Genomic DNA, 14542 nt, shown 5'->3' with positions numbered 1-14542 from the left:
TCGCCCATCAAAACATCTATTACTGTGAGACACATCTTGGGATCAAGGTATGTACCATATATTTGTATTTATTACAGTCAGATTTTCATATATTTATATCAGTCAAGATATTGAGATGCACAAAAAAATTTTTGTAAAATTAAAAAACTGAATTATAATAAAGATAAAAGTGTTAGATGATGATTCCATATAACTGTCTATTTACATATATAATAGTATATATAATATATAATAGCATGTATAATAGTATAAATAGTACTGTTTAATTTTCTAGAAATTTATCAATATATATTAAATATTCGCCTATCAAGTATGTGTTACCGGCAACGTTGACTTCAACATTTTTTGTTTCTGCATTAATATTAAATTCGGAATTCAGCGGAATCTCAGTTTTATTCTTTAAAATATTTTCTGCTACTGGTCTAATTCTTGGTCCCAGAATCGGATCATCATACCGATATAATATAATCGAAGTAGGATCTAAATAAAAAAAATACATAAATATAAAAATATATATTTAAGCTGTATTGCAAATTAATTTACTAATTGTATAAAAATTTTCACATACCTTTTATATGTTTATTTTGCTTTACAATATAAGATATGATATGCTTAGCTGTTATGGTCGAAATTTCCATAGACAGTTCAAATAAACTGCTACAACTTTGTGGATTAATAAGACGTATCGAAACTACAGGTTTTATAAAAAAATTGATATACGGTGCACCTGGACAACACTCTTCCTTCGTTTTTTCTGGCGCTTCGTCCGTATATTTTATAATAATATCATGAAGCTAATAATAAAATAAATAAATAAATAAAAATATAGTAGATAATTTATATGCAAAGGCAAAATGAAAATTAAATAATATCTGCTTACACCTAATGTACTTTTAAGATATTCTTTGTTATCTTCAAGTACATTAAATTCATTGAAATCAAGAGTCAAATTCAATGCATTAAGACCAGTAGTTTCCATTTTTTCTCTGACGAGTTGCACGAATGGCATTACTCTTTTCATATATTTTTTTAACTCAGCTTTGTTGGCAAACGCTGTAGAGAGTACTTTATTGTCTGGTAATTTAGTTTCATTTTTCTATAGTGTGAAAACATTAATGTATAAGAAAAACGAAAAATGAAAATATTAATGTATAAGAAAAATTAATTGCGAATAAAATTACTACTACTACTACTTACAGAATACATTTCCCTCATTGTCGTAAGAACGATACTTTGCCAAGGAGGATAAGTCTTGGCTACCCAAATAATCCCTTGATTAGGTTTTTCTGTGTCGGTAACGTTGTCCTTTCCCTTACTTTTTTTCGGTGTCATGTAATTTTTTAATAGAACTCTAAATGTATGAGCAGTATCCATTAGATACTGAGACGATTTGATCAAAATTTCATCTATTTCTCCTATTGTAGGCCATCTTGCATTTAATATACTGCTGTTCTAATCACATGGTTAATTGTACAAATTATGTTGTAAAAAAACTATAAAAATATTTATGTTTGTGATGAAAAAAAAAACTTACTTTCATAAGTAAATCTGTCCATATATATTCGCAAACATGTGGACAAATAGGAGATAAAAGAATTATTTGAATTTCTACATATTTTTTAATTAAATTCAGGTTAGCTATTGGACTTAATTGTAAATATTTATCTCTGGCTGTTTGAAATTCATAAAATCCTGTCCTCAATGCTTCTTTGTAAAGCATTTTTGAATAATTTTCACCAGTTTCCCGTATTTTCAAATTTATTTCGCTATATTAAATAAACGCATTAGTTCATAATGGAAAAGTTCTACAATAAGAAAAAGCTTAAAAAAAAGAAATACCTTTCAAAAACTTTATCATGAAAAGTATGTGGCATATCATGGCTGAAAGAATGTTTTGTATTTAGAACATCTTTGACCCATTCTATAAAATTATAGAGTCTAAGAATTCCTGCATCGGCTGTATTCTCTATAAAATTAGCATCTTCTATCGAATCACCAGAATCAGCTAGACAAAGACGTGTTCCATCAGCTGAGAATTTTTCTACAGACTCGGCAAGTGTTAAAAAGTTGCCCTCTGACTTGGACATCTGTGTGTTCAAACGGCAATTAAAATTTTATATAAACATTTCCAATTATTTATCAAAATTTTTAATGATTTTACCTTTGCTGAATTCAGAAGCAGATGACCATTTGCTCTTATTCCTTGCGGCCACAATTCTGGTTGATTTGACCATATCGCTGTATGGTTGTAGAGAAAATATGTAAGATGATTTTGTACCAGATCTTTTCCTGACACTCTCAAATCTACTGGATACCAATACTGAAATTCGTGTCTCATATTGTCTAAAACTGTTTTCTCTATATCTGTATTCGGCGGTTTAGCATTTTTGAAGAAGATATAATCCCACACTTCCGAAGTCATCTGAGAAGCTCTAATGGAAACAATAGATAAAGCGTTATTAACTACTTATTATTAAATACAAATACTACAATATTAACTTTATTTATATTTTTACTCTATTCCATATGTATTAGGTTTATCTCCTTTAAAAGTTCCTCCTTGCAAAAAATGTGCTATTGTATAATAAGCCATGTAAATAGTAGAATCTGACAGAGATTCTATCAACCAGCTTTCATCCCATGGTAACTTAGTGCCTGAAAATATAAAAGTCAAAAAAATATTTATAAAGATAAATAATTTTAATTATTTCGTGATTATTTACCCAATCCATATGTTCTGGAACATGCATGTTCATGTAACCAGTCCAAGCACACAAGAAAATTCCTTCGAACTTCATCGTGAAAAGTATCAAGATTCTTCAAAGCCTCAAGCGTTTCCTTCTTCCAACTTTCTTCACCGTAATCTAAATACCATTGATCACACAAGGCTACTACACATTCATCACTTGATCTTGAAATAATAGTTTTTTCTGGTTCATAATAGATCACTGCTGTGCCACTGTCAACCATTTCTTTTTGAATTAGTTTCTTAATATCCTGTATCTTTTTGCCTTTATATGGACCTACTAATAATACGCCATCATAAAATCCTTTCAAGTATGCTATTTCTTTTGCTTCCATGAGTTTAACTTTATCATTTTGGGATTGAATTTTTAACTGGTCATATAACGTTACTGCTACTAAATTGCCAAGTTCTGGAACTTCGATGATTGGAATCTAATATATAAAGATATAAAGGTTTCATGAGATTCTTATCAATGTTTACAATTAAATAATGTATATAATATTTACTTACTGGATTATATGGTAATACCATTTCGTCAGTGATTCCATATTTTTCTCGAAATGGACGTTTCTTTTTTAAATCCATTAATGCAGCGTAATCATCAGGAGAATCACTAGGGACAGAAGTTACAATACCAGTACCCTTGTCCTCTTTTATTGTCAACATAGGTAATGCATAAATAACTTTATTAGATGTGAGAGGAGCTTCCAATTCCAATCCTAGTAAATCCTATAAAGATTTTTTATATAAAGATTCCGAAAATATAATCTGTTAAAAAAATAAACCAGTACTTTGCCCGTAAGTTTCTGAACAACATCTATCCTTCCTCCTTCTTTAAAGAAATCTTGATATGACATATTCCTCGCTGCACGTTCCGTAGAAATATATATATCCCCACATGCTAATTTATAAGCTATGTAATTCATATCTGGGTGTACCCAGCAGTTTGTCTGACCATACATTGTCTCTGGTCTTAGAGTTGCAGCTACAAGGTAAACTGATTGATCGTTGAAATTCCTACAATATTCATATTTATTTTATAAATTAAAAAAACCTTAACAAATTGTGAAATAATAATGCAATATAAAAATCTTACTTGATTTTTTGAGGACATTGAACTTTCATTTTAATTAAAGTATATTCCTGTGGTCCAACACCTTCACCAGAGGATCTATCATGATCCATACATGGTTGACCATCTTTTGGTGAATAAATGGTATATCTTTTTCCAAACTTGATTTTATTTCTAGATTTTAAATGCTGAAACTGCCAGCGTATAAAAGAATCATAAAACAGATTTGCATCTGTTGTAATAAATGTTCTTCGCCAATCCACCTAGAATATTTTGAAATCAAATACATAAAATGCAAAAAATTACGCACAAAAATAATTTTCACTTTTTAGCTTACGTGAAGACCGATAGATTTTAAATCTTGCACAGCAAGCGGTGGAAAATAATCCAACCAATATGCAGCGTTAGCAAATTTCTTAATTTCCTCATCTTGTAAGCCAAGACTTTGCATAATTTGCCATTGATATTTAGCTGAACCTGCCTTGGCAATTGCCTTGCTCTGAAATTAATGTCAGCCAATCTATTTTTTTTTTTTAAATATCTAGTGTATATTTTTTTACCTTTTTTCCTTTGCTCTTATCTGTTAATACATCATTTGCTTTTTCTTCGATTATTTCGATTTCTTCAGGAAACTTAGGTGGATACCCATATATTTCTATTTCCCTCTTTAATTTATCAGCACATGCTTTAATAGGCATACCAGTACAGTGGAAACCAAAAGGAAAAAGTACATTTTTTCCTAAGAGACGATTATATCGAGTGGCAAACTAATAAAAATAAATACATATATCTATTAATTTATATATTTAAGACAAATAAAAATAATAGATAACAATGACATATAAGAATATAAGATAATAAAATTATAAAAAAAAGATACAGATGTATACCTCACTCTTGGATAATGAGAAAGCATGACCAAGATGAAGACGTCCATTCATATAAGGATATGGAAAGGTTGCAAAAAACTTTTCATCTGGTGATTTTCCATCGTAAAAAGGTGCATCCACTTCATATATCTTTGCAGCTTCCCATCTCACTTGTATATTTTTCTCAATTTCTTGAAGATATTCAACCTTAAAAGTTCCTTTTCTTTCTGTTGCCTAATATATAAGATATATACAGTAAGTATGTACATGTACATATACACATATCATGTATATCGTGTGTGTGTGTGTGTGTGTGTGTGTGTGTGTGTGTGTGTGTGTGTGTGTGTGTGTGTGTGTACACACATAAACATCCAGGATTTATTTTCAGAGGTTTTTATCAATTCTATTAACATAAACAATAATTTTTTGCATCAATAAATTGCTTTCTTAAAATTTAGAAACCTTCTCGTTTTTATTTTACATGAGAAAAACATTAGATTTTGTAAATCATAGCTTTAATTTTATCTTTTTTTTAATTTTGGGAGGATTTGAATTCCTCTTCTCCTTTCTTGGACACATTCACACGGTACATATATAATATTGACCTGTTTATTTTAACTGAATTTATTGCATGGTTCATCTTTGTTTTTTTTTCCACATTAGTGGAAAAAAAAGAGAGAAAAGATGAAGCTCAGTTAAAATGAACAAATCTAGTCAATACTTGTTGATAATATTACTGCTCGTGTAATCTCTGTATAAATACACAAGAGGATCTGTATAAAAAACACAAGATACATGTTCTGCTTTTTACATTCGCATGTTTGACTGATGTAGTAGATTTCATTTAATTTTATTTAATAAGCATATATACTTGCCATTTTAATTGTTTATTCTAAATAGCAATAATTAAATATTACATATGTTCACGAACTGTATAATGTATGACACGAGGCAGCACACCGATGTTCCTAACCTTAACCGTTACCGACCACTATCACACTCAACTCGCACGAGGCAATTGCATCAGGCGGAATCATGATGCAAGAAGCAAGTGTTTGAAGCATGTGTTTCTGATGGCGACAAACTCTCTCCCATAAAATCCCTCCATATATCCGATGAAATTTGAATCAAAATGTATACGCGAAATTCGAATAGGAAAATATATTATTCCTAGCAAATAGAAATGGATTGAAATGGATAGAAATGGATTTGCGTCATTGTCGAATTCAAATTCTTGATTTTTTTGAATCCATTGTAATTCAATTTAAAGTTTAAAAATTCTTTGAATTCATTGTAATTCATGAAGTGGAATTGAAACTACGAAATTCCTGTTGTCAAGTCAAAAAAGATTTAATCCATTTTAATACATGAAACAGAATTGAAACAACAAAGTGCTTCCTATTTTTTCAATCAAAAATGTATTAAAATGAATTAAAATGGACTAGAAATTTTCAATTTATGTTAATCTTATTTCCAGATGTTGAGAATGCAATTATTATTCCAAGTTCTTTATTGTTAAAATCTAATTTTTTTTACAAATTAATATCACCAACAAATATATTATAAAAGTTAATCTGTAATTTCATTTTGAATCTCAGCGGTAAGAGAAAACAGTGGTTCCTACCGCCTGAGGCGAGAATACGTTAGACTATACATTTTCAGTACTGGCAGTGAATTTACGAACATAGCCCGAGTGGCGTGCGCCAATCGGACGACTCGCGTGCGATTGGTTGGGCGGGAGGCGGGAGTGCTTGTCGGCGCGACGGGAAGGGCGCGAGCATGGCGGGTATTGTAGAAGAAGCGAAGAGAAGGATGTTGCTACGAGGTAAAGAGGGATATTTCCCGCTTGACTTACCAAAGGCGGTTTATTTGATTTGATTCTCCCCGCCTTACAATGTCATGAATATAAAGGAAACAAATAACTAATATGGTTACAATTATGATTACAATTCGGTTAATATATGTATATTTATGTGTGAATAAATGTCATTGATGACGCAAATATACTATGGTGATGATATGGATCATGGATACGGTATGAGCACAGCATAATTATATTTAAATCGACTTTTACTTTGGTATTTAGAATATATAAATGTTAATAGTGTGAGTAATTAAATAAAATGGAAAAGTATAGAAAACTAATGAGTATATGTATACATTTGTATCGATAAAGTCATATAGTAATAGAGATTCGTGGTATATACAATCGGATGAGATTTTTTTAAGTTAATTAAATAAATTCAAACAAATTTTGCTATAAATATTATCACAGTTTAGTGATCGAATAAGACATCCGTCCAGCGGGGAATTCAGATTCGATCTCTGGTTGAGATAATATTTTTTGAAATAAAAATTTCAATTTACAGGTTTCGTATTATTATTAAAATATTAATGGACAGTTAGACTTGGCATTCGACTATTAAGAGAATTATGAAGAGATGATACATAGATGATCATATATGCCACAAATCTTTGTCTATACAGAAAATTAAACTAATGAAAATTAATGAAAATTAAAAGAGTAAAATTAGAATACATATACTTGACGAATTTCCATTGCAGATCTAATAATAACAAATAATGTTAAAAATAAGTACAATGTTAATAACGAAAAATATGGCACTGCAATAATCAGAAACCTATATCCGTTTGGCGTGGATATAAACTTTATCGTTATCATGTTGCTGATAAGAAAACAGACATTACAGTTTTATTCGCGTTTGCTGATTGCTCATGTTATTGGAATTCCGATGTAGCACCTGCTATATTGTGCACAGATAGAAAATACGCATGCTTACGTTATAATTCACTTCGAAAAATTACTCAACGCTTTGCGATATGTTATGTTGTAATCAACGTGTATAATATCTCAATCAATATTTGTGAAAAGTCGAATGACCGGTCAATGTGGATAAAACGTAAATTTTTAAAAGATATTTGAAAAAAAAACCTTTGATTTATTCGTGTGTATGTGCGTGTATATGTGTTAAAACAATTAAATATTTTGTATAATTTTATTATTTAATGAGATGAAGTTACTGGACTCGTTATTGTCGATTTTGATGATACATCTGTATTTTATAAAAATATGTCTGAGCGTCGACATGAAAATTCTGAGCTTGTGCATAGCTCAAAATACTTGTGAAGATTGTTTAGAAGCAAATTCAGCCTGTGCTTGGTGTAGCGATTGGGTAAATTTTTTGTACTTTGAATATCAAAAACATATGAAAACTTTCTTTAATATGTTGAATAATTCATTTGAATTCAGGATCTTAGAAGTTGTACATAACACGATAAAAACACTTGAAAGAGCAAAATTTTATCTTTCTTGTAAAAGTATATATATTATAATTGATAACATAACAAACAGATGTTACTAAACAGATACGTTATTAAAACATAAATAGATATGTTAATAAATAAATAAAAATAGATAAACTATATTTATTTATTTATATCTTATTAAATCTCTAACGAGATATAAACGAGAGTAAGAATAAAATTGACTAAACATAAAATTGACTTTCTTATTGATTATTATATCTTATTAAATTTAAATCTAATCTCAATCCTAATCCAATCTGATACAGGCTTAAAAGACATATTTTGTACATTCATTCTTAATCTCTGCTGTCATATGTTAATATATAATTTAACTTAATTTCTTTTTTAGCTTAATTTTATAAACTTTATAAACCTAAGTGGTGACCATTCTATGTTTTAAATTTTTGTTAAACTTTTGAACCTGCAGAATGATTTAATTGAATATAATGCGTAATCGTAATCTGGCCTCTTTTTCCGCAATTGAATCTTAGTCATACTCAAATTCCACATACGGAAAACCAAGATGTAATATACTGGAGCGTCTACGCGCATTTGGTTGTCCGGATACGGAAATACGCATGGCGCCTCTGGAATCACTTCGAGTGCTAGCAAATGTGGATTTCCAAGACGTCTCGAATACCCATACGATACATCCAGTGCAGCTAAGACCGCAGAAGTTGCAACTTAAAGTCAGACCGCGTTCCAGTCAAGTCATCACCCTTCAGTATAGGCCAGCTAAGTAAAAATCTCAATTAACAATAAGTAATAAAATAAAGTAATAAAAATTCTCATTATTAACAGTCTCCATATGGAGCTGATTACATAAATGACAAAATTTATTTAAAATAAAGTAGTTTCATTTCATTACCACGTTACGTTAGAGATTATTAAATTAATTGTATTAAAGAATTATTAATAAGTGTAACGTAAATGCGAAAGATTGCGTTTCTAAATCAGAAAAATTATCATCTTACATAATTACAGAATTGTATTTTCCAACTAATATCACTAATTTAAACCATTAGTAACATTACATTATTATCAAATATCAAAATAATGTACCGTTATGTTATTTAAATAAATACTTATAATAATACTGTTATTACATAATTATTACATAGTTTAAACAGATGACGCTTTTTAAATAAAACATATTAAATTAATTAATAAAAAAATTATGAAACAATAGCAACAGATTTTCCATTTGACAATATATATAACAAATTCAATTTTTCCTATTTGCTTTGTTTTATAGTCCAGTGTTTAGATTTTATCTAAAGTGCTACTATATTGTAACGTTGTGATAATATCGCTGTAATGTAACTGCAAAATTTGTGCTCTGATAAAAATATGGTTCTTTTATGAAAATGATATTTTTTTACTTTCTTTGCATACGTAATAAAAATCAAACTCTAATTAAATAAAATAAAAAAAGAATTCCGATTTTCAATTTGTAATTTATTAAATATGCAATTTGCATTACAAAATTATAAGAATATTATTTTTACATTTCAAGAATTTATCTTTAACTAATTTTATATAAATAAGTTGTAAATATATGAGAATTATAAGTTTTTACTTCTTTCATTATCTAAAGAAATAGTGTGTTTTCATCAATATTAATAATAAAATGCAATATTTAGTTTCCAAAAATAAAGATGTTCTTCTTTAGAGGACTTATATCGGCGATATTTCCTCTGCATATATTTTATGATCTTGTCATTTGTTTATAATTAGAAATTATCCACTGGATCTCTATTATCTCATGGATCTCACGTGGTCGATGAAGGATGATAAGGAAACTTTGGTGAGATTAGGTTGGAAAATAGCTAATACACTGGGTTCATTTACTACGAATTTTCGCCTCGGTTTCGGAAGCTATGCCGATAAACCTTTGATGCCATATATTTTTCCAAGGCACGAAGAAAATCCATGCAAAAGCGAAAATGCAATTTGCAAGCCGTTATATTCTTTCTGGCATCATTTGAAACTCACTGACAACGTATCAAGATTTATTCACGAAGTATATCATGCAAATTAACTTTTATTTAAAGGGATGCTGAACTTGTCTGTATTACAGAACAAAATGCGATATTTTTGTATATTCAATTTATTTTTGTCTTCATTTAATAATTATAAATTCATTTATTAATTATAAATTAATTAATTATAAATTTGAAAATCCTTTTCCACAATTAAAGTTTATGCTTAATATATGTCTGTAGCATATGAGATTAAGAACGAGAAAAACTTTTTAATTCAGATCTTTTTTACTATGACGTCCAGAGCTGACGAATCATTATTATAATTTTTATATATATATATATATATATATATATATATATACATGAATTTTAGGTAAATTACAGCTCAGTGACTGGTAATGTGGATAATCTGGAAGGTGGTCTCGATGGGATTGTACAAGCGATCGTTTGCGATCAACAAATAGGGTGGACTCATCAAACACGGAAGCTAATGTTAATAGCAACCGATGGACTCTTACACTTTGCTGGTGAAGGAAAAGTAAGAAAAAAGATCAAAAAGGGAAATTGAAAAATTATATGATATAAATTAGCATATTTTTAGCTAGGAGGTGTAATAGAACGTCAAGATTTTCAATGTCACATCGACGAACGTGGACAATATTCTTTCGCAAAGAAGTATGATTATCCATCTCTAGCAGAAGTTTCTCGATTGTTGCGTGAACACAAAATTAATTTGATCTTTGCTGTGACGGAAGATCGTCGTTACGAATACGAATTAATTGCCGACTTACTGAAAGAGCAAGCCAGAGTCGCCACTTTGGCATATAACAGCTCCAACATTCTTGAGATCATCGAGAGTGCTTATCACGAAATAGTGAGTAAAATAGTATTGCGTGATAATTCGACTGGTCCATTGCATCTTAGATACTTGTCAACATGTGGAAGTAAGACAAATGTGGAATTGAATACATCTGAGTGCGATGGTATACAAGAGGGTCAAGTGTATGAGTTTAAAATTGTCATATCAGTTGACGATTGTCCGAGAAATGAGAGCCTCTGGGTAAGTTATATTTGCAACGCACATTTTTTACTATAGTTTAATTTCTTTAAAAAAAGAAAAAGATTAGACAATGTAATATTTTATGCAGATTTTACATTACTATTTCGTAAAAAAATAATTATATTTAAGAAGTAAAATTTTAAATTTATATTCTTAAAAAATAAATGCTTGTTAAAAATATTATACACAGAGTAAATTTTTATAGCATTTTTTAAAAATATGCGTTTAAGAAAGCACTTTCTAGAACTTCTTATAACTAGAAGAAATTAAAGAAAAAAATTAATTCAAAGAAAAGGATAATCCTCAAACAGAACAGAAATCTCTAATGAATGTCGGATTAGATGTCAATAGCCATGAATATTCGTAACTTTCATTAGATGTCTATTGATCATCCATAAATCTTCATTAGATGTTTATGTCTATAGAAGTATGGATCAATAAATATTTTGTACAGTTTTAAAAATGACTAATAAATATTAATTCCTTTATAAGAATGTTACTAAGTAAAACAATAATTAAATAAAATATCAATAATTTTTTAATATATCTTCATAGCTGAAATACTAAATAAAACCACTAATATTGATACCAATGGAAGAGAAATGTATGAACTAAAATTAATGTCATTTATTCATGTTCTTACTCGAAATGATTGTCCATGTTATTTTTGAATTATTCTTTTCTTTGAATTTTTATTAAAACTAAAAAAAGAAATTATCATCAATTGCCTATTTCTGCATGAGATTAAAATTATATTAACGTAAATTTCTTGTCATATTTAGTTTATTATGTTTTACTAGAGACAAATGGTAATAATCGATGATGCGTTAGCATCTGAGGCATCTGAGGTACAGATCGAAGTCGAACTTTTGTGTGGATGTGATTGCAAAAATGTAAAAAGTTCGTATTGCAAACACGGAATCAATGAATGCGGTATATGTAAATGTGACTTTGGATGGTCCGGTAAGAGTGCATAATGTTGTTTCTTTTTCCGTTTTACTCAAAATATGTATCTTTATTTTGTCTTTTATACATATTAGCTGCGTAAAACTTTCCTTTGCAGGAGATACTTGTGATTGTGACGAAAGTTTCTCAATAGAAAACAGATTACAATGTACCAATGGTACAGAGATCTGTTCGAACAGAGGCGAATGCATTTGCGGTATTTGTAGTTGTGACAAGGGATACAACGGACATTTTTGTGAATGTTCCCCTTGTGACAAGGTACGATAAGCAAATGCGAGATGCAAAGCGTTATTAAATGAATACGAAAAATGTAACGTGATAAACTATTAAACTTGACAGATAATAAAGATAGACCGAGCATGTTCAATATCAGCCAACAATACTTTGAAAGAGAATATTAGGTAGAAAAGAAGAGAAAACAATTGCCGTGTCTCTTCTCTTCTGATTTTTATACATATATGTATACGTGATATGTCTGTAACTGTCCAGCTATCTTCATTTTTTTTCATTAGAAAAAGGCAAAGATGATTGCCTTCTCTCTTCTTCTACATAATCTTCTGTTTCTGATTTTGCTTCTTATACTCGGTTTATTTTGATATTTACTTAATAGACCGATGGAATTGAATGTGGCGGTCGAGGCACATGTGATTGCGGTGTTTGCAATTGTTTAAACGGATGGGAAGGCAGTGGCTGTCAATGCCTTTCTGGCGACGAATTTTGCATTGCTCCTGGTAGTAAAGAAGTATGTGCTGGACACGGATATTGTGATTGTGGACAATGCCGGTTTGTATAATAACATGTGCATATACATACACACACACACACACACACACACACACACACACACACACACACACACATATATATATATATATATTTTTTAAACATAAAGTGACTCATTTTGATCGACTTAGTTAAACAATTCTGAAAAACGAAACAACATTTTTGAGGAAAATGTTTTAGATAAAAATTATTTTATTCTGGGCAAGATATAAAATCTTATTTTAACATTTTAAAAATAATATCAGAATCATAAATTTAATCTATCTTTAAAATAAAAATTTTTTTACACAAATTGATTTTTCTTGATATTTCACATATTAAATATTAAGACAATATCTATGAATCATTTGTATGTACGCGTGTGTGTATGATGTGCACTTGGAATAATACATTATAATAATACATTATTCGATAATATAATATAGATAATAGGATTTTATTTTAAAAAATGCATAGATGTAATGAGACAGCAGTCGATGGTCTATACTATCGAGGCACTTATTGCGAATCGTCGGCAAGTGTAGGTGGTAGTGGACTTTGCATTCTCTACAACTCTTGCGTGAACGTCACGGTCGAATATCCGGAGAAAGCGGAAGAACTGTGTCAGACCAATACAACTCTTTACAAAACCGAGCGAGTGGACACGGTGAATATAGGTATATGTGAATGCGGTTTATGTCGTTCGATCCGTTCGACACAACCTACTTTCATATTCGCGTTAAATATTTAAGCGGATATTTTATGAATGTTGTCGACAAATATTTATTTATACATTTTTAAGCAGATGATGAGCATTATTGTTTTGTGAGGACGATACAAGACAGAACTGTTTGCACCATACCTTATATATATGAATTTCAAACAGATAAATCGGTTACATTGAAAATTGCCAACAAGGTATATTGTATGTAACATAGATTTATAAATTTACTATTATCCGATGGAAATATAAACTACACATACACACAATATTTCATCACAAAATAATACTTTTCTTATAAATTTCCGTTCTAATTTTTCTAAATCTGAAAATTAGATATGTCGCACATTGATGCACGCCGCATTTATACCGGGAATCATCTTTGGTGCTGTATTACTACTCGGAATTATCGGCTTGTTAATATGGAAGTAAGTTACTTTCTGATTATTTTGTGATTTATCATTTAATAAAATAGCGTTATAAAAATTGGATCAGATTTTTTTATTATATATAAACATAAACATAATAAAGTTTTTTATTGTAGAAGTTGGACCTCAATACAAGATCGTAAAGAATATGCAAAATTCGAGCAAGAACAACAAAGAACTGTTTACGCTTTAGAGGAAAATCCACTTTTTCGACCAGCCATTAGTCGATTTAGAGTACCATCCATATATAAGGACGAGTGAAAATAATTAATAACTATTAATAAATTATTCAGAAAATAGTATTATTAGTATTTTGCTTTTGACTGTAAATACATTACAAACATGTTTGGAACTTGTAAATAGTTTCTTAAATAGAGTGTCGAATAAGTTATTTTTTAATTTACATTCAATTAGACAATCACAATTATAAATCATCTTAACTTTATCAATGTGAAACAGGAAGGAAGCTTTCTTGGGAAAATTCTTTGTATATTTCATTCCAAAAATGATTATCAGTTGTAAACAGAATTTGCTGTATATATAAATGAAGAATATTTTTAATAAAACTCTATATATATATATATATACATCTACAAGTAAAAATTA

General features: G+C 29.4%; 2 protein-coding genes across 6 annotated transcripts; one reads left to right on the top strand and one right to left on the bottom strand.

Moving 5' to 3' along the window:
* Positions 1–36: 36 nt before the first annotated feature.
* Positions 37–5916, bottom strand: LeuRS (Leucyl-tRNA synthetase). Its single transcript, XM_025219382.2, has 16 exons — positions 5563–5916; positions 4709–4921; positions 4379–4585; positions 4156–4317; positions 3843–4081; positions 3538–3763; positions 3257–3475; positions 2724–3177; positions 2517–2655; positions 2162–2432; positions 1840–2087; positions 1535–1766; positions 1198–1452; positions 881–1096; positions 569–794; positions 37–480 (listed from the first exon to the last, which is right to left on the bottom strand). The coding sequence occupies exons 1-16, from the start codon at positions 5563–5565 to the stop codon at positions 263–265; spliced, it is 3528 nt and encodes a 1175-aa protein (XP_025075167.2). The 5' UTR covers positions 5566–5916; the 3' UTR covers positions 37–262.
* Positions 5917–6411: 495 nt separating this feature from the next.
* On the top strand, positions 6412–14515 carry LOC105431298 (integrin beta-nu). 5 transcript variants are annotated; one of them, XM_089078099.1, is made up of 13 exons: positions 6456–6722; positions 7253–7881; positions 8506–8753; positions 9752–10037; positions 10373–10537; positions 10601–11059; positions 11860–12022; positions 12123–12283; positions 12636–12808; positions 13265–13464; positions 13593–13712; positions 13845–13936; positions 14053–14515. In XM_089078099.1, the coding sequence occupies exons 2-13, from the start codon at positions 7720–7722 to the stop codon at positions 14077–14079; spliced, it is 2256 nt and encodes a 751-aa protein (XP_088934225.1). In that variant the 5' UTR covers positions 6456–6722; positions 7253–7719; the 3' UTR covers positions 14080–14515. The 5 variants fall into 5 exon arrangements, with proteins under 5 accessions (XP_088934227.1, XP_088934225.1, XP_088934223.1 ...); XM_089078097.1 differs by having other exon boundaries at positions 6457–6722; positions 13593–13705; XM_089078101.1 differs by lacking the exon at positions 7253–7881 and having other exon boundaries at positions 6412–6512; positions 13593–13705.
* The last annotated feature ends 27 nt before the right edge of the window (positions 14516–14542 follow it).

The sequence above is a fragment of the Pogonomyrmex barbatus genome, unplaced genomic scaffold, assembly GCF_055798465.1.
Source record: "Pogonomyrmex barbatus isolate J1 unplaced genomic scaffold, ASM5579846v1 scaffold21, whole genome shotgun sequence".
Lineage (NCBI taxonomy): Eukaryota > Metazoa > Arthropoda > Insecta > Hymenoptera > Formicidae > Pogonomyrmex > Pogonomyrmex barbatus.
The sequence above is the reverse complement of the archived record's forward strand: the minus strand, read 5'-3'. Positions and strand labels throughout refer to the sequence as shown.

Coding starts and splice junctions, on each gene's coding strand:
- LeuRS (XM_025219382.2), bottom strand. Junction 3,476..3,537: donor TTCAGAAACTTACGGGCAAA/GTACTGGTTTAT, acceptor AAATCTTTATAG/GATTTACTAGGATTGGAATT. Junction 2,088..2,161: donor TGCTTCTGAATTCAGCAAAG/GTAAAATCATTA, acceptor TTGAACACACAG/ATGTCCAAGTCAGAGGGCAA.
- LOC105431298 (XM_089078097.1), top strand. CDS start 7,720: ATGAAGTTACTGGACTCGTTATTGTCGATTTTGATGATACATCTGTAT. Junction 12,284..12,635: donor AATGTTCCCCTTGTGACAAG/GTACGATAAGCA, acceptor TTTACTTAATAG/ACCGATGGAATTGAATGTGG. Junction 13,706..13,844: donor CATTGAAAATTGCCAACAAG/GTATATTGTATG, acceptor TCTGAAAATTAG/ATATGTCGCACATTGATGCA.